This window comes from Morus notabilis, unplaced genomic scaffold, assembly GCF_000414095.1.
Source record: "Morus notabilis unplaced genomic scaffold, ASM41409v2 Scaffold877, whole genome shotgun sequence".
Taxonomy (NCBI): Eukaryota; Viridiplantae; Streptophyta; class Magnoliopsida; order Rosales; family Moraceae; genus Morus; species Morus notabilis.
In genome coordinates, this window is record NW_010362737.1 from 121,897 (window position 1) to 142,089 (window position 20,193).

Genomic DNA, 20,193 nt, shown 5'->3' on the forward strand with positions numbered 1-20,193 from the left:
CTTATGATTCGAATGGCGAATTTCTTGTTGGACGCAAAATTGGCTGATCAATAAGTTTATCGTTCCAAAATGCTAAGATGAGTTGGATTCCAAAATGTTCTCCATAATAGACCCAAAATCGACTTGATAGAAAGTTCAATTAGAGAGTTAAAAATCTTTTCTTTTGGAAATGATCCTTATCCAAAAGTCCTTTTTCGAATAAGAAAATCTTTATGCTTGCATGATGTCTCTTTCACTCACTGTTTTTCCATTATGGACATTTGATAAATATTATCGACCTTTTTCCAAAAGCATTACATGAAAACATAGTACTATTTTTCTAAACTTTATGGGGCTTTCTTTCTCTATTTTCTTAATAACATTTTCTTAATAACACATGTATATAAAACTATAAACTTTCACTAACAAATGGAAACCACTGTTTTGGTAAAAATTAGAAAATGGATTTATTTGTACGATGGTTGCATTCATCTTGTCAAAGAAGCAATAAAAAAATTTAGATAATCAACTTTTTATTATTAACGAGTTAGGTAGAATTTATGTTAGTTTGAAAATTCAAATTCCAATTATTTTTATTTTAATTTTTTGCTGGAATCAATTCCAAAGATTAATGTTGTTGGGGTTTAAATTTCCTTCAAAAGGTAAAGCGTAGGGTGGAGCCCTAACATTATGTATTCAACAAAAAGCTATGCATATGGATCGTACAATAATCTTTTTGGTTTTGTCGCATTTGTAAGCATTATTCCAATTATAATCTTACTCATCTTTCCAACCATATATATGTATAATTTAGACTACTCCTGCAGAGAAGAAAAAAAATTTTCTTTACGTGTTTTGAATGTGTTAGCTACGTTTCTGCAATCTCGTTAAGTCCATTTCGACGTTTTGCAGCTGTCAGGTCGAATCTCATTCACAAGTTTGACTGATGAATTCACCAGCCAGAAAGAAACTTTTAGAGAATCATTTTATTTACACACAAGCAATCATTGAAGTAACATTAACATTGAAAGTGTACTATTACCAAAATTTAAGTCGTTTCGTTAGTTCATAACATAACTTAAATTTTTGTTATAGTGTTTTTTTTTTATAAAAATTTAAATTTTATTTTTTCTACTACAGAGTTTTCTCTCAATTAAGTTCACTTTTTAACTCAAGTTCTTAACTTGAACAAGCGAAATGAACGAAGCATCTGTTGGTTTTTGAAACGATTTCGGATGCAGAAGCAGATTTTTAGCGAATCGTGTATAACAAAAATTTTCATAAAACTTTAAAATACTCTATAGATTACATTAATTTATACACAACTAAATTAATCAAATTAATTTATTTACCTAGTAGACAATTAGGACGATAACTTGATTTCTTTGATTTCGAACGTTCCTTGCTCCAAGCTAGTTTAGAACACCTTAATATTTCTCGTTAATTCCTAAAATCTACAAAGACGTGTGTGTGGACACACTTGAAACAAAACGTGATTTGCTAATAAACACTCAAGGTTTTTCACAAACACCAACACATGCACGATGCTGAATTTTTAGAGAAAATTTTTCTTCCCACACTCTATAGAAACCGGCCACTAATGCTAGGAGAGAGTAAAAAAATTGTGTTCTCTAATTTTCTGTAATCTCCTATTTAGAGTAGTAGTCAAACTCACAAAAGAGGTCTAATCCTATCTTCAAGATAAAGCTTAATTATCTCCAATTCCTAATTTGATTTTTGAAACAAAATCCACTCTCCCTTATCCACATGTTGGCCGGTCACCATAGGGCAATTTCTCCCTGTGGTAGGCGTATACTATAGGAAAAGAATAGGGTAAAATTCTAAATTTATCTTGCAGTCTAATTTTAACTTAAATTTAAATTCCAATTTAAGTTAAACTTACATCAATTTAAATTTCAAATTGGACAATTGGATAACTTGGAGAGCAAGCAACTGAATCCCAGAGGGATTCACACTCTGTATGGTGTTCACACTATGTGAACACCTTCACATGTTTGTTCAAAAATTCAAATTTAAAACTTAAATAATCACATTATTTAATTTATAATTAATTCTCAATTAATTATCATTGAGCCTTTTATTTTAGAATTCTATAATTCTAAAATTCTCATTTTGCTTTTAGTGTCTTGTAGGATTACAAAGACGACGCAATGACTCGTAGACCTATAATTACGAGCTCTAATAAAATTAATAATTAATTTAACTCTTTAATTAATTAATTAATTCTATTAATTTTAAAAATTACTCTACTATAAACTTGGAATTGCACCCTCGTAATTATAGACATAAATTTACCTCTAAGTTGTAAAGTGTCCATTTTATATGGTCATTAAATATATATCAATCCTCCATAAATAATTCATAATTAGAGCTATGTAAAATCCGTTAACCTTTCTAATTACATCTTTATCCTTGAGTAGTATTGATTCTCTAATGGACAGTGATTCATAAAACAAATTCATGAATCAGAGTTCCTACTAGTTAAAGTACCGAAACAACCCTCAAGAGAATTATTTATCTACTTCTTTCTCAAGAAGGAATGGATTCCATCTTGTATAATAACATTCCCGGCTACTTACTTCATCATGTCTCCACAATATAAGAAATAGGATTCAGTATCTCAGAATTCGTACCGAATAAATCAAAATACACAAATTCATAAATAGGATTCTGGTAATAACTCATGATTAAGATCATTCTATATATGACCATTGGTAGACTCAATTAGAATCTCTATACTTAACGAAAATTATCATAAATTCATATTGTGTCTGTGTCTATATTCTACATAATCTCATTATACGTAATACACTCATTCAATATCTTGTAATATTAATAGTGCGGATAACACCATTTATTCTAAATGGAAATAACATGTATTAAATAACTGGCATGTTATGTGTCTTACTTAAACATATTATATTGGAGAGACCGTCCAGGACCGAGAAAAGACCTATTTATATATGTCCTTGTGTTAGCCACAAATATATGTGTAGAGTAGTTAATATGACTTTACTCGAGTCGCTAGCCCTGCCATCGGCATCCTATCTTTGTGGTTACGGTAAACACAGAGGCGATCAAACATAAAATATAATTGTTTACTAATTTACTTGCAAACCTATTGGCAGAGGCTGGTTTAGGTAATTATGATTTAACATTTCTCATATAGAAGAGCATTTTTAGTTTAATTTAACAGCATATTTGATTTTTATTATTATTATTTTTAAATAGTGAAGCACCTAAGCAAACTCTGCACGTAAATTTATTAAAAATAAAATAAAATAATATATATATATATATAAAGAAAGCTACTAAATCGAACAAACTATTTGTGAGAGTAATCTTAGGAAACGACACTCATCAAGGAAGCACATCCACCAGGAGCTTGTCATTTGGTTCAAGGAGCTTGTCGTTTTGGTTGGGAAGCAATATTAAACCGACTCAAGGTTAAGATGAGCTTACAAGGGCTTGACACGTGTAAAGCTAATTAGATATATTCCTTTGGCAAAAAGGGGTCGAGAGACTTCATCTCATATTCTGTATTGTAGAGAGAGAGATTGTATAGAGAGAGAGAAACTCCCGGTTGTGTAGAGAGAAAAACCAACAGTTTTGGGAACGAGAGAATCTGGGAAAAACTTAGGGTTTCTTCTCCACTGGATATTCTTCTTGTTCGGGTGTGAGTGATCTCTTCTCGGGGTGTGAGTTCTTCTATGGTTTTGGGAATCTCTGTAATCGTGAGTATTGAGGGTGTAATTGCTTTCTTAATTTAGTGGAAAAAGCTTGCCTGCGGACGAGCTCAACGGGAATGTAGGGAAATCTCAAAGGTTCCCGAACTTCGGTCAAACAAACAACCGTGTAAGATTGTGTTCTCTGTTGTTGTGTTCATTGATTTCGTAGATCTGTGTTGGAATCGCTCCAACACTATTCTCACTAGGTCATTTGGAAAATTGGAATTTCATACATTTTTTTATATAAAAAAACTATCCATTTTCCAGTGGCTAACTCTTAGATTTAGTCTTGCATGCAAGAATCAGATTATCTGGATAATGGTTACATATTGTTTAATATTCGTTGAAGGATCTTTCGATTCTTAAATCTTTTTGGTTTAACGGTCGTCTTTCGATTAAAGCTCCTAAATTATTCGAGTTTATTAGCATCCTTTTATCCAATAAATCAAGTCAATTCAGATGACGCTGCACATGCCTTTCCTGATTCTGCAAACATACGTTTTTATTCTCCTAATATTATATATCAAATTCAATCAATTTTATATTTTACCATAATGTTGAGAAAAAAGTCACTTAATTATCAAAGTTTTAAAACTGAATGTTTAATACAAGCCAGTAAATTAAAATATATAAATCAAATGGATCGGGCACAAGCATCTTGATACAATACAAAATCACACACCAAATACGATTAACATAACATCTTAATTAATACAATATCAAGCACACAATGTATGAAGATTTAAACACCAATGCAGACCAAAATATGGAATACTACAATAGCGTAACGCAAAAGACTTGGCTTGAAATTTCTATTTTGTAGCAATCAATCATGATTAAATGGATTCCAAAAGGTAGCCAGCAGAAGATCAAAATACAACGGAAACTGCGCGACAGCAAAAAGGCATAACGGTAAGAGCGTCACAGCATAGACAGGAAAAACAGCGTACTTGAAATTGTCTTTGAAGATGAGAAAGTGACCGGCGCAAAAAGTAACGAGAACTGAGGCTATAGACAGGAAAAGCGATGTCAACCCGAATAATATCTTCCTCGGCAGTTCTTTGCTGAAATCCTTCTCTTGGTGGCGCGACGTAAGAATGGCGAGAAACATGACCAGGGAAGTGACTGAGAAACAGAGGGAAACCAAAGACGAGATGGCAAACAGTTCAAACGTCAGATTTCTTTTGACTTTATGCTTCCCGTCGCTCTCAGTGCCGCCGGGAGCGGTGGTGGAGCTGGCAAAAGCGACGGTGGCGATAAGGGTGGCCACGACGGAGCAGGACGTCGCTGTGCTCATTAGCCAATCACCACCGTTTTTGACGAGGCCCTTATGGGTGTGGGAGAACAATTCTTTTGGAGTCTGGCCTTCCTTATTGGTTCTTGAAAGACGTGGTGGCATGACCTCCTCCACAAACTGCATTCAAAAAATGGATTTAGAATATATATTGAGCAAATACAATGACAAACATCACAAATATTACATTGTCACCCATTAAGCAACTCAATGTTCAATCCTCCACTCTAATTTATCAAAAAAAATAAAAAATAAAGAAGTTAAGAATCCAGTCAAACAAACAAACCAAATAAAAAAAATAAATAAAGAAGTTAAGAATCCAGTCAAACTCTAATTTATCGTAAATTTTGATTGGCACCTACTAAGGAAACTATACGTGTATATATAATGTATATAATATAAACGATTAATTAATTAGTTAACTTTCACTAATTATAATAACATGTTATTAGTACAACAATCAGATAAAAGTATAAGTTAGTTAGGATACTGAACAATATTTATTCTCAAATTACCTCATGCCATTTGATCTCCCATTGCATTTGCAGCGCAGCACCGGGAACAGGCCACGACCTCACACTTTTTTCATCATACATTGCGGCATAGTGCAATGCAGTGTTTCCTTCTTCATCCACTTTTTGATACGCGATGTGATCGCAATCGCGGTACTTGTCTAGCAAGAACTTAAGTACTTTTAAATGCCTATTCTCCAATACTATTAGCACTATATTCTTGCTGTCCTTGTCCTTGTCGTAGATGGCCATTGGAAAATGGTCAAGGATTTTCTCTATTATTTCCGCGACACCGTATTTCGCGGCAAGTAATATGGCTGTTTCCTTCTCAGGTTCTTCTTTCTTCTTTGTAGTCTCAGCTGATATTTTGCATACAGTCGGTCAGTCATCGATAGGCTTCAACTATTTTTAGGTCATATTAAAAAAGTGGAAAAGAAAATACATAGAAAGAACGTATACAATGTTCTAATCCCTCCATATTAGAATATATTACAATTGATCGGATTCTTTTAAGGATATGAGAAATATCTGATCATCGCATCCATTCTCTCGTCTTTTCTTTCTTACCAAATAACCTGTAACCATTTATCCCAAAATCCTTCGATCAATTACCCCTTTCCCTCTTTCTAGTTTTCCCTCCCACCAGACCAGCTCTTAGAGTTATAGAGATCAATCAAGGAAAAAAAAAAAAAAGAATAATCGGCCTAACTTCTCCAACAATAAAAGATTGGCAAGGATAAGATTTTTCTTTTATAATATTACAATTAGTACTAGAAATAAAGCTTATTATAGTACCATGCATGTGTTTCCATTCTTAATTACTTTACCATGCATCTATAACTTTTGAGCAATCATCAGAGAAAATACCGGGAATATTACTAGTACTTCCCATTGGCTGCTGGGAGATATCTTCTTCAACCTTTTCCTTTGAATCTTGATCGTTTGAATCTTCACCTGGAATTTTTTCAGACATCTGTTTCTCATTTAGTTCACTGACTCTAAGAGCTTTTTTGCCATCATAGAGAGTGGCAACTTCTAGGAGTGCATCCAAGACCCGACTCGCCCATACATGCTTCTCTTTCTCTTGCTTTATCTTCTTTATCACACTCATATCTCCTTCAATACATTAACAGGGAAAAAAACATTAAACAAACGTAACGTGTATATAATATTATTCTTCATATGCCAAATATTATTGTACTAACCGTATCCTAGAATGACCGGTATTGCCCTCGATACATGCTCGATGAAGTAACTTTTCTGCGAGACGGATGGATTCTCCTGAGAAGTATTTCGGCCTAAGTTGAATCAAATAATGAGGGTTAAAAAGAAGCATACTAGTAGCAAATATACAAGAGTGCTAGTATTTAAAAGACTAACACATCAATTAATAATAAGAGGTTGCATATCTACCGAGTTGGTACAAAAGTTGGGACTAGAGTTGGTATTTGTAGCAGTATTACTCGGTGGCTAATATACACGTGAGTAGTAGTGATAAAGATAGGAGAGTAATGTAATTAGCACCATTGTTTACTCTAAAAGATGCGCTAATTATGCCAAACTAAACCGAAAAAGGTATTTAAAAAGAAAAAGTTATAGGGAAACAAAAGGTTCTGATCATCACCTGTCTGATCGGTTTTATGTCCATGGTGGCTCTCTATATCGACATTTTCACTTTCTTTTTTACCACGATGAGATCCTGCGGCTTCATAAGAAATATTGGACGTACGTTAATTAGAACATTTGAGCATGCATGCAGATACAAAATAATGTCATTATGCATGCACATATCCGTAAATGAAAATTGTATATGTATCACCAAAGGGGAAAGAGAACATACCACCAGCTAGAACAGCATTCGTCCACAAGAATCGAATGAAATGGCGAAAGGTCTGCTTGTTTCCTGGAGGAATACTTGGATTCCTCTTAACTTCGAGTCCCAATTTTGGATGCGATTTTTCTTGTACTTTAGTCTCGAGATTTTCTATGGATAAACCTTAATTTCAAGTAACATTTAAATCCATCAATACGTATATGGTGGAAATAAAACAAATAAGTAGTACAATGAACAGTTTTTGAATACATAATTTGCCATCTTATAGAAGAATGAAGGGTATAAGGCTTGTTCGGTAAATATATATGTTATTGTTTTTGAATACATATGTTATTGTTTTTGAATACATAATCAATTTCCTGTAAGCATTTTCGCTCACATATATAGTCTGTAGTTGTGTATCAAACCTTACAAAATTAAAAGGACTAATGTTCATTGATATTATATGCTGCAGGTTACCTCTATTAATATATATGTTATTGTTCAATTTTACTGACCATGTGTTATTGTTTACTTGAAACCAATTTTCTATTAGGTTTTTGGAACACAAATTTAAATTTTTATGAGAGATTCAAACTTATGACACAAACGAGCCATTAGACTGTTGAATGATTTCAAAGACAAATACTAAAATTAAGAATATAATTTACTACAACTACAACTACATACTATTAAGGTTCGAATCTTAGAGAATTAGTTTTTTGTTAGTAAATTATGGAAATCATAAGCCCCACAATGTATAAAAAAAAAAATACTTACAGTCGTAGATGATTCTGTTCCGTCCACGGAGGCTGCTACCACTTTCAAAGGCAGCAGGTTTCCTTGCCAAGCAATGGAGAGGAGACTCCCCATCTTTATCAACAAGGTTAACAAGCTCTTTGTACAAGTGAATTATTTGAAATGCCAAATCTGTGATCACCACATAAAAAAAGAATAGCGTGCGTTAATTGACTTTAATTCTAAGCTGTTTTCACATCTTGCAAACTTTTTCTTTCTTTCTTTCTTTTTAAATAAATGTTTGTGTTTTTCATGGACTTTATAATCTAATTACATTTTTATTACTGTGTTCGCTATGCGTAACGTGACAATAAAATGCTGGAAAGAAAATGGTATATATATGTCATATGACCAATGATGTTAGATCAATCACTTCATGGTAGCTACAGTGAACCCACTTCGTTTCCACTTTTTAATGATAACTAAGATTATGATTACAATATAATTATTATAATCATATATACATATACACACACTTGTTATTATCATTTTAATAATTATAATGCCATCACGTGAAAGGTTAGGGTGTGGAGTGGAACCCACTTGGTCATACAGTTTTGCACACTGCAAGACTACAGTTGCGCCGTGTGTATACGTGGGATAAATTATGTGGTCGATGGTATAGTGTGAAACTTGTCTAAAACAGAATTTTTCAACAAAACTAAAATAAAAATAAAAATAAAAATAAAAATAAAAATAGTAGAAAAATAGTACTTTTAATTAATATGATCAGTAGTATGAGAATTCTAAAGATAATAGCGTGGGTGTGCCAATTTAATTGGGCGGTGCCTAGATCTATTTATTAGTCTCAGTCGTTTTCTTTTCATCAATTTTTTTTTTTTAAAGATTGATCTAAGAATTTGAATAACAATTTATATAATTAATTATTAGTATCTTCATTTGGTAAATTATAAATATTTGAATAATATATCATATTAATGATCTTAATAAAGAATTAATAATATGAGAACAATAACAATGAACTTATAGTTTAGGAAGAATACAAAGTGATCATTTGTATAAAGAGCTGTACAGATGTACATATATAGCAGATTTTTGAATGAAAAATTGGTTAAAATGCTTGGCATATAGGAATAAGCATATGCATCCTCAAAAAAGAACTCGCATATGCTAAAAATGTATAAACCTATATGTAGGTGTAAAAACCATAAATAATTCCTAACTTTAATTTCACGCCACACAAATACAACTTTACTAAAATCATGTTGGGTCCTCAGTTTTATTTTCTTTCAATAAAATTTTTCCATGAAGTTTCAATATGATATTTACCAATCTCACAAAATGATCAATTGATTTATGCCCTACTCACCAAAGTTTTCCCTGATAATTGCATTGTGAAGGATGGTTTGATCATCATCATTCCAGCAATATCTTATGCTTGATAAGCTGGTGTGAGCACGATCAGCACGATGGGCACGATGGGCAAGCGCTAGGTCGTGCAAGAAAAGGAAAACCTGCATCCGGCCGTAGCGAACCGCCCTAAAGACAGGTGACTCTCCCTTATAGTCACGAGCAACGACCAGCGAGGGGTCGACCCGGGCGATGAGTTCGCACAGAGTCTTGCTCCCGGTGCCTGCGGCCGCGTGGAGAGATGTTCGGCCTTTCTCATTCTGGAATCCCACTATTTCTTTTGCTTTAGAAGGAGTAATCTTGTCCCAGTTGTTGATCAGTGCCACCAGTTTTTCCACAATTCCTTCTTTCCCTTCGGAGATCGCCAGGAGAAACGCCGTGTCGCCGGTGTAGCTGGCGATCCTCGTCGTGAAAGCTTCTCGATCTCTCTCATGCACTTCCACAACTTGATTCCATTCTCCCTTCCTTATGTGCTCAAACAGTTCTTTTTTCAGCTTCTCGCTAGAACTATTGCAAGCCATATTCTTAGTACTTTTAGTGCACTCTGGCAAATTAAATTATAACTACCTATATATATATATATATATATATATATGTGGTTCAAAGAAGGTACAAATAAACGCAAATTAAATAGAGAACATTGAAATCCACATAACACCATAAAATAACAGCCAATAATGGTGGTTTTTGTAGGACTCCCTCAATTATATATAGGATGTGACGTCGACATGCGTAAAAGTTTCAATGATGCTTTTGTCTCCCATTAGTGTCTTGAGAGTTATATTATTTTCCTGGGTCCATGGAGCGCATCAAGTATCAGTACTAGTATTGTTCTAAAAGTTTCCCAATATAGTATTGGAGTTTCTCAAATAGGACCTCCTCACTAATTGAGTTTATTTTTTTATCGTTAAATTTAATCAAATAATTAACGTCAAATTAAAAAGATATATATAATAAATAATTTTTGATACATATTTAACGACTGAAAATATAAAACTACTTGTTATTCATTTTTTTTAGACTTACGAGAAAACTCCCATTAATATTATTTGCAACTTTTACAGCAGAAAATGCATTTTTACTCTAAAAATAGGTACTACTCTTTTAATTATCGAATCAACTTTTTAACAGACTGATTTGTGAGTATACACGCTAAAAACTTAAAGTGCGCGATGTAAAACTGCTGTCACTCATAAATCAACATTAAAAAGTAAATTTAAAATTAAAATAGTAATACCTACCCGCAAAAAAAAAAAAAAAAATTAAAGTTCCTACTAAGTTTTGCCTTACTTAATATATGAAAACAAAAGTTTTGCCGTGAAAAACGTTGTAAGAAAGTGTTTCACTAATAATGTGCATTGATTAAGACAATCCATTTATCTGTATTTTCTATTTTATGTTTTTTTTTTTTCTCTAACAATATTTTTCCAACAACTTATTCATGAACTACAAACAAAAGAAAAGTTGTTGTGGGCGCTGTAAAGTTATTTAGATGCTTATCCAAGGATTTGCTTTTCGTTCAAAGGGGATTCTACGATTTTCTGGTCTTGTACGATTGGAATTTATTAGTCCATTTGTGCTCTGATGAGTTGGATTCTTATTATACCATCTTTAATAGGCCCTTTTTTTTTGTCTTTCTTTTTTATTAATTAACCTGTTTATAAAATTAAAGCAATGTGCACGCAAGCTTTGTTTGATCTGAAAATTCTAAAGAAATAACTTTGTTTTTTGAATCGACTAAAAATACATTTTAATATAAAATCAACTTTTCTGGCTGGTATCAGCGTGAATAACGTTACCATAGATGGCATGTGTCTCAATTGAAACATCTTGCATCTTTTATTGCTGTAGTAATGGATAGAATCTTGCTTTAATTGGTCCCAAAATTTGAAACCATTTTGTATTTCAGATCTTGAGAACTGGATTCCCAAACTATAATAACAAATTTATTGTGTCCGTTAATCCTTTCATTTGTCCAGCTGTTAAACTTCATGAAAAAATTTGAAGACCAAAGGCACGAAAGTTTAGGATTAGAGAGATAAATATCTCGAACAATAATTATAAAGACGTGTTTTGTTTTTTTTTTTTTTGAAAGAATACGAGGAATTGAATAACGTAATGAGAGAATTGAGAATGTTGCCTACCGCGTGAAATTGTCCCCAACGTTCGAACATGTTCAGAATGCCATTAACATTTCAGTCACTCGTTTAATTAAATCATATGCATTCGTACACTTATCTTTATGCGAATTTCTATTACGTACTCAACTTATATTTATTTTGAGGCAAACATTTTTTTTATTTGAATATGCCATTATTAGGTTTCGATGTATTCAGTAGTTTAAATAAATTATTCTGGTCAAATTAAAGTGTTTTCTAAAACATCTGAGCAATACTTACATGTGGATCTAAGCATAATCCAACGATATTGCGCACAGAAACAAGAAACTGTAAGCCACCAGGAAACCACCATGTCGCTGAAACGATTACCTTTTTTCAAAATATGTGAAGCAGGGAACGTAATAGGCTTCAGGTAGGTAGGAATGTGTCAAGTTTCTTTAATTAGTCATGTAATATATAATACACTCAAACCACAAGCAATTCCATTTACTTGGAATGTGTCAAGTTTCTTTATTATCAATATTTTACCCCCTTTTTTATTAAAAAAAAAAAAAGAGCAAATCATCATCCAAATCAATAATTAGTCATGTAATTTTCTCCATCTCCTCCGTGTGATGGAAGATCTCTCCTGTCGTGGCCGCGACTCAAATGAGATCCGTTGAGATCTCTTCCGCAGAGGGGACACTTGTCACCGTTGCGGTTGCTCTCATGCATGATGGAGCTCTACGGGCGGTGGTCGTGCACAGGATACCTTTTTTTTTTTTTTTTTTTTTTTTTTTTTTTTTTTTTTTTTTTTTCTGTGAAGATCTCCTAGATGAGCTTCTTATTTTTATTTTTCTGGTTTGTGAATCTTGGAGAGAAAAGAAAGAAAAAGAGTACTGTGAATAAGCGCTCTAGAGAGAGAAACAGTTTGGAATGAAAGTGAAAGGAGAAAATCGGTTTATGCGGTTTATATAGAGGATTAAAGACTGCAAGAAAAATCACCTTCTGTGATTAAAAATTTAGTTATGAAAAGTTCAAAAATAATCATAGAAAATCATCCGTGACTAAAAAAATTTAGTTGCACCTTAGTCATTGAATGTTAAGTTTTTTGCGACTAAATAATGTGGAGTCGTAAAAAATTCAGACCTTTAACGTCTGATTGTTAGTTGTAAAAAAGTACACTATAGTCAGTCTGTAGAAAGAGAGCTATATACATTAAATGACTAAATAGGTAGTCACTAATACTAATATTATTGAGATTAATTTTTTATTTCTATTCTTAGGGGTAATTTTTAGAATTGTAGATCATGATGTTGGATCTCCATAACTAGATCCTACATGGCAAAATCTCTTCGCTCTCAGTCCCTCTCTTGGGTAATTCATACGTCCAAGTGTTAATTGTTTTTGTGTTATTCTACTCAGGTGGAACTTGTTAAGTATTCATGTGGATTACCATAATTATTAAATTCATATATTATTTTTTTAAGTAAATTAATGGATCTTAGAAACAGTTATTATTTTCCTTAATTTTATTACGCTTCTTCTATATCACCAGTATCAATATCAAAATTATCTCGAGACTCTTATCTATATATATGAGATATGAGAGATAGATATTTAAACAGACAAGCTCTAAAGGTACTGAACTTCATAAAAGACACAGAGCTGCATAGAAAAAATAATAAGAAGAAGTGCATCTTTGCCCCAAAACTTGTTTTCGGATGGTAAATGTCTTGAAAAAATAAAAAAATAAAAAAACAACAACAACAACAACAAAAGGACTGAGTCACGTCTCCCAAAATCAAAGAAAATATGTTTTCTGAGAAAAGAATACAAGAAAATATGTAACACGTATACAATGTCATGCAATTCTCTCCGAAGCCATCTTCAGTAAACACAAAAACGGAGAGGAGGAAGAGAGAGTTGGAGACCCTCAGCAAACTAAGGACTTTTTTTTTTTTATTTGGTAGAAAAAAAAAAAAAAATCCTCGGTTTGCTTGAGGATATCCACTCTTTCTCCAGCATCTCATACAAATAAAAATAAAAACTCTCTGATTTTTTTTGAACCGTTGGCTGCCTTTAAATCTTTCTCATAGGCCACCAAACGCCAAAGAGATCGTGAGGCAGAGAGAGGAGGATAAATCGCCAGGAGAAACAATACAACATATAAGAGGATGACAGTAAATTGAAGAAACGACGTCAAATTTAAGAACAACGAGAAAAAAGGGCAACATCATCATAAAACGACAGTGAACTCAAAAGACGACATCAGGATGGAAAAAATGGATTGAATTCTACTGCTCATTCTTTTACGCATATTAAAAGTTATGTTCTTTCACTATGGTAAGTTGTATCTGTTGATGCAAGTATGGTGCTTCTTGACTCCTACGTGATCATCAGCTTTATGAATAATTAGCTTTGATGTTTTTATATACAGAACGCATTAATGTTTGAAATCATGTTTATTTTGACTGGCGCAATAATTATAATGTGAATGAGCTATATGATCTAAAAAAATATTCTTTTTTAAAATTTTTTTCTCAGAAGTACTTTGTTTTCTTTATGTCCTTTATATATGTGTATATCGTCAAATACTATATTCATAGTAATATCACAGTATGACCAAATTAAATCAATAAATTTCTATGCTTGATCTCCAAATAGTACCACCTGTAAATAATGGAAAAAAGACCATTCTATTTGTTGATGTTATAAACTTTGATGCTCAAAAATGATCATTAGGAGGCTTAAAATACAAAGGCTATTTGTAGCCGTTTTTATTATTGGATTAGTTCAGGCATATCTTAGGTGTTTCTCTTGTTCTCTATGAATTAGACCTGATTTGTCAATTGATCGGATACAATGTGTGAAATCATGTCTGTGCCGATTTCTTTACAACTTATTTGGCATCAACAATGATTGTTGCCCAAAAAAACAAAACTGTTGATGAAAAAGCATGGATTCCAACAAATTGGAGGTTGACTTTGACTGAAAGCGGTCTCAATATGTCACAGGCGATCTTGTGTATCAAAGTTTCACCGTGATATGATTAGAGATAGAGAATGAGAAAGTTTGTTCATTGAGTGTTCAAAATTATGTTGTTGATTTGTGTACCACTACTACATAGATACTGGATTGTAAGAAGCAGAGGACTCATCTATTTTACAAGTTGCGATTTATTGTCGTTTGCCCTCTTCCCTAGATTACTTGTTTTATTAACCACTTCTTCAGTCTAGACTTCTTATTGTTTTGTTTTAAAAAAATAAATAAATAAATAACTTAAAAAACGACAATAAGTATTAAAGACGATATTAAGTGAAACAATACCTACAGAAACAACAAAAAGATCATGAAAATTATTTGGCCGGAGAAAGAAGTACATGATACAATCCACTCAAACAATACCTCTGTTCAGAAGGAACAGAGGAAATCTTTCAAAATATCAGCATGATGACAATCTTCTAATCTTATGACGATGAAGATCAGCATCAAACTGAAGATCATCATGAGTTGGAATTTCTGCCTCCAAGGATTGTATAAATAGATCAAAATTGTCATCAAACGGCGTCAAGTATTGTTGATTACATGGATCGGCAGCATTCATAGGCGCATCAGCAATATCCGAGTTGCAGTACTGGTAAGTCGGTGCTTGTTCCTCCGGAGGTCGATAATCGCATACATTAGGCTCCTCTGTATAATTAATCCTGGCGATTTCGACATGTTCGGCCACTTGATGTGCTTGTGGCTCCATACTTCTTTGAGGCTTTTCCCGTTGTGCGTTAAGTTTGTGCTTTTGTTCATTATTCTTATTGTATATCTTGCACAATACGAATTCATCCATCTGCGGAAATATGTACGAGTTAATTACCATTCGAGCTAAAACAATTTGTTTAAGATAATGTGCCTAGAGAGAAGTAAGAACAAAATTATGAAAACATTGAAATTTGAATAAAGTAAAAACTAGCTTAGTTTGAATGAAAAAGAAGCAAAATAAATATACCATTCTGGAGCCGGATAGAGTAGTATATTCATACATAAGCCAAGTGGTCATGTTGCCTTTAGCAACAAAGTGGTTGAATAACATCTTGTATCCGATTACTTCTTTGTCGGCATTTTGTATGGCTTTCTTTTTAGTACTACATTTCCAAAATCCCACATTGATTATGGTACCGTTTGGATCCACGTTGGTTATGGTACGGCTTGGCCGAGTTGCAGTAGGAGTGTTGAGCGTTCGTTTCGTAAAAAAATACATCTCATTCTCTCGGTGTGCTCCATATTTACCTGCATATGTAGAGAAAAATTCAATATCATCTTTTGAATTTCGTTTAACACCACACGCATATACAAAATCTGAGGTTATGTACTAGTAAATTAGAAATTTTCAATTGTTTCTTTTTTGGAAAATACGTAACCATTATCTGCATTGTGTCGTTTTTGTACTGCTTAATTTGATTGCTTTTGGAATAATACGAGAAACATACATAGATTCTTTTTTTTAATAACCCATCCAATATGTAGTAACAGAGTTTTGACATGTCAAAAATAAAAGGAAAAAAAAAAAAAAAAAAAAGGCACGTCGTTTATAGGTATTTAACTGACAAGGCGTTTATAGTTGATTATTGAAGACATAAAAGGCAAAAAAGAAATAAAGGTAATAAGTACTGAACATACATCCCTATATGTAACAATCGTTGAATTATACAAGAAAAGGGGAAAAATTAAAAAATAAAAGAAATCTTGAGATGAGTAAAGACGAACCTTGAAGTTGATCGGGAGTATGGTGATATAGGTCAAGTTCTTTGACGGTGTTGGAGAGAAGTGGGAGATTCATGATTTTTCTGCGCAAGTAATAAGTTATGAGCTCCTCGTCTGTAGGCACGAATCGATAGCCGAGCGGTAGATTTTCCATTGTGACGTTCACACAACAAGAACAAGGTTTCTTTCTGTTTCTTGGAGAGAAAACAAAGAAAGGAAGAAAGAAAAAGAACTATCTGCAGATTTCTGGGGTTTATAAGCGCTCTAGAGAGAGAAACAATTTGGAATGAAAGTGAAACAAAAATTCAGTTTCGGGCGTGGCTTATATAGAGGATTAAAGAGTATATATAGTACCAATTAATTGGATAAGTATATGAATTAATTCCTTAAGCTTGTTGAATTAATATATTGTAATCGTTTGCAATTATAAGAGCAGAGACCTAGTCAAATCCTGAAGCTTGTTGAACTAATATCAGATTGGTTTGCAAATCTAATTCTAAGGAGCTGTCAATTACGCTTATGTAGTTTTAAAATTTAAAATTATTTTCTGTTCTCGCATTTGTTTCCTGATATTTAGTTGGTAGAATTCTAGTTACATAACACTTGCTGTAAAACTTCTCCTAGTGGGATTCATATTCTCATTTTCTTCTTTATTTTTCTTTCATTTTCTTCCTAAATATGTTTTTGTTTCCGTGTATTTGAATTTTCTTCAACATGTTTTCGATATATCTTTCGTCGCGCGTTCATGGTTCAGATGAGAATAACATTTTCATCCTTTTTGTCGACATTTTTCTGTGATTTAAGCAAATATGTTCGTTATTTTATCACTGAAACTAGCTATCAATCTAGTACTGTTGCCTGCCTTTCTTACTATTGTTCATTTGATTTTTTTTATTATGATTATTATCACCAATCCGTTCTCAACTTTAGGGTCATTCTCAACTTACTTTCTGTACTTTAAAAATTTTTATTTTTTTCGTTAAATTTTAAATTGTTCTCACTTAACCCTTTTATTAGAATTTTTATAAAAAAACAGATAAAAAAAAAAGTAATGCAACAGATAAAAAAAAAGTAATGCAATCATATATTCATTCGGTTTGAATATCTCTTAAAAGAAAATAGATAAAAACTACATAACCATTCTCAACTCTTTTTTCTCGCTCTGATTTTAACAAAAATTCTTACAAAAACTTAAATATGACTAATCCAAACTTCTTAGGGCAAAATAAGAGTTTAAAGTTTAAAGAGTAAATTAGAAATGATCTTAAAATTTAGCGGGCAACAACTTTTCCGTTTTAAAATTCGAGAGGTGTATGTACCACTTTTTAAAGTTTAAAGGGGTTAGGGAGAATTTTTAAATTTATCCTAGATTATTTGATAAATTAGTCTGTATTTATCTTATAAATGTTTAATTTAGCTTATTCCTAATATTTAAATATTAGATAAGTATTAGATTTAAGTACAAATACCTCAAGTACAATTCTCAAGTCATTGTATACAGTCCTATGACTATCCATCAATGGATACTTGTATCATCATCACAACGCTGGATTTTCTCATAGCCTGTATTACGTTCAATCGTTTTACATTAACGCAGCTCAAATCCCATAGGCACACACACGTATATACATGCTTATTTGCCAGCGTTACACCTAACGTAGCTCAAATCCCATTGCCACACAGGCACAGACGCCCGCTTATTTGCTAAATTTTCCAAAGTGTTTTTCGGTAGAACGATCTATCGATTAGTTTTTAATCATTAAATTTAATTAAAATTACATTAAATTAAAAAAAATATGTAAAATAAATAATTTTTAATATTTTATTTTTTTCAATTTTACTAGAGAAACTCCCATTCTTCACACCTCGATTTAGTAACCTGACACCCTAAGACAGGATTTTTGGACAGATGATACCAACCCGGCCGTGGTCTAATACCACACTAAAAATATAATAATAATAATAATAATAATAATAATAATAAAATAAATAAGGCCATCATCGTTCTTCTTCGTAGCTTTATTTCTACAACAAGCCACACCTTAGACATAAGACAATTGTACCCCTACACCGTTGCACCCTCCTGTATATTTCTTATAAATGTATATCTATATATATATATATATATATTCTATTATTATTAATAGAAAATTAGTTATTATACCATGGTTTTCTATTTCCCTAAATCTTGCAATGTATACCTGAAGTACATACATATAAATATAAACTCCTTTTTTCAGAGCAAGAATGCGTCAAGAAATTCTTAAAGCCATATATAATAAAAAATAAAAAAAAATTAAGAACTAAATATAGGAACATATAAAATTGGCTTTCCATTATCATTAAATATTCCGTAGACTTCAATGGTATACGCATCGCCATATATAGCAGTGGACGATTTCTGAGCAGTTGCGAAAATACTCGAGAATTCTCTTCTCTTTGACGAGAGAAGACGAGTTTTCTAGTTTTTTTCTTTTCACAGCAAATAAATCGTTTGTATGTTTGTCAGAAGCTAAATAAACTGTTCCCTGAGAACCTTTTCCAAGCAATCTAACTATATGCCATGTTGAAGGAGGCGACCCATGGCACTCAAACAATAACAAAATTTCTTTGTTTCGTTGGACGTCTTATATATGCCGAGGGGAACTATATATAATACTACAGTACAACCACTATAAAATAAGATTATTGGGGTTAAGAGAAAAAAAAAATATTATTTTAGTGAGGTTATTTATTTATAAATAAATGAATAATTTATTAATTTAAGAAGAGTTTTATATTTTAAAAACTTGTGTCATCCATGTATTATTCTTTTGACAGAGATTCAAGTACGAGTTATAAATTTTAAAAAAAAAAAAATAGGAGATGTAATCAAAATTAATATATTTACATATAGAATTTCAAAAGTTATCATGTATGTAATAAATTTTATATCCATGTACATAGAATCTCAAAAATTAGTGTAAGCACATTGTACATAGAATGTCAATAAAGTTGCATGTAGACATAAAATTGATGCACATATGTTTCAAATTTAATATTTAGAAGACAAAAGCTGTATTTAGAATTGATCTTGTTTTTATTTTTCATATTTTTTGAGAAAGAAAAAATAAAAACGTTTGGCGCAATAAAAATAAAAAATAAAAATGAAAACGATTTTTTGATTTAGTGTAAAATGAGAAAGAAATGAAAAACGACTTTTAGTCGTTTTTCATTTTTTGTTTTCGTTTTCTCCTCTCTCGAGTAGAGAGAGAGAGACATTAATGAGTTTTTTTATACTGAAAACAATCTCTTGATAAAACTACCAAACGCATTTTTAAAAATAATTTCTGTCTAAAATTGAAAACGTTTTCATTTTCATTTTCATACAAAAAATAAAATCATTTTGGAACGAGCTCCAAACGCACCCAAAATGTTTCATATGCTTGAAGTACAAAAAACTCTATTAGGATGTGTTATTTATTATTATTTTTTAGTATTTGATTAATTTATTAATTTATATTTTCGTGGGCCATAAAAGATTTGAAGAAAATTTATTATGATGCATTTAGAGAGATTATTAATTTAATAAATTGGTCTAAGTTGGGACCGAAAGATTTTATTATTTAATCAAGGTTATTAATTTATTGAACATTAATTGTTGATTTTTTACTGTAAAAGCATTTGACGCATGCACAATAAAATTAGGATCTAGGGTTTAGTTTATTTTAATTTTTGAATTTTAAGTGATATTTTTATTGGCATAAAATTATCTTTCTATCTCCAATGATAATTTTAAGTGGGGTTAATTTAATGAATGTCTCGAAGTATATATATATAT

The 20,193-nt window shown here is 31.9% G+C and overlaps 2 protein-coding genes across 4 annotated transcripts; both read right to left on the reverse strand.

The window, feature by feature from the left end:
* Positions 1-4,402: 4,402 nt before the first annotated feature.
* Positions 4,403-10,059, reverse strand: LOC21390725. Of its 3 annotated transcripts, none has more exons than XM_010102783.2 (8): positions 9,476-10,059; positions 8,128-8,277; positions 7,375-7,530; positions 7,159-7,233; positions 6,740-6,832; positions 6,402-6,650; positions 5,538-5,893; positions 4,403-5,142 (listed from the first exon to the last, which is right to left on the reverse strand). In XM_010102783.2, the coding sequence occupies exons 1-8, from the start codon at positions 10,035-10,037 to the stop codon at positions 4,555-4,557; spliced, it is 2,229 nt and encodes a 742-aa protein (XP_010101085.1). In that variant the 5' UTR covers positions 10,038-10,059; the 3' UTR covers positions 4,403-4,554. The 3 variants fall into 3 exon arrangements, with proteins under 3 accessions (XP_010101085.1, XP_024024404.1, XP_024024403.1); XM_024168636.1 differs by having other exon boundaries at positions 7,159-7,236; XM_024168635.1 differs by having other exon boundaries at positions 7,159-7,239.
* Positions 10,060-15,060: 5,001 nt separating this feature from the next.
* Positions 15,061-16,527, reverse strand: LOC21390726 (NAC transcription factor 29). The gene is made up of 3 exons (XM_024168632.1): positions 16,377-16,527; positions 15,619-15,899; positions 15,061-15,459 (listed from the first exon to the last, which is right to left on the reverse strand). Exons 1-3 carry the CDS (start codon positions 16,525-16,527, stop codon positions 15,061-15,063), a joined length of 831 nt encoding a protein of 276 aa, XP_024024400.1.
* Between the last annotated feature and the right edge of the window lie 3,666 nt (positions 16,528-20,193).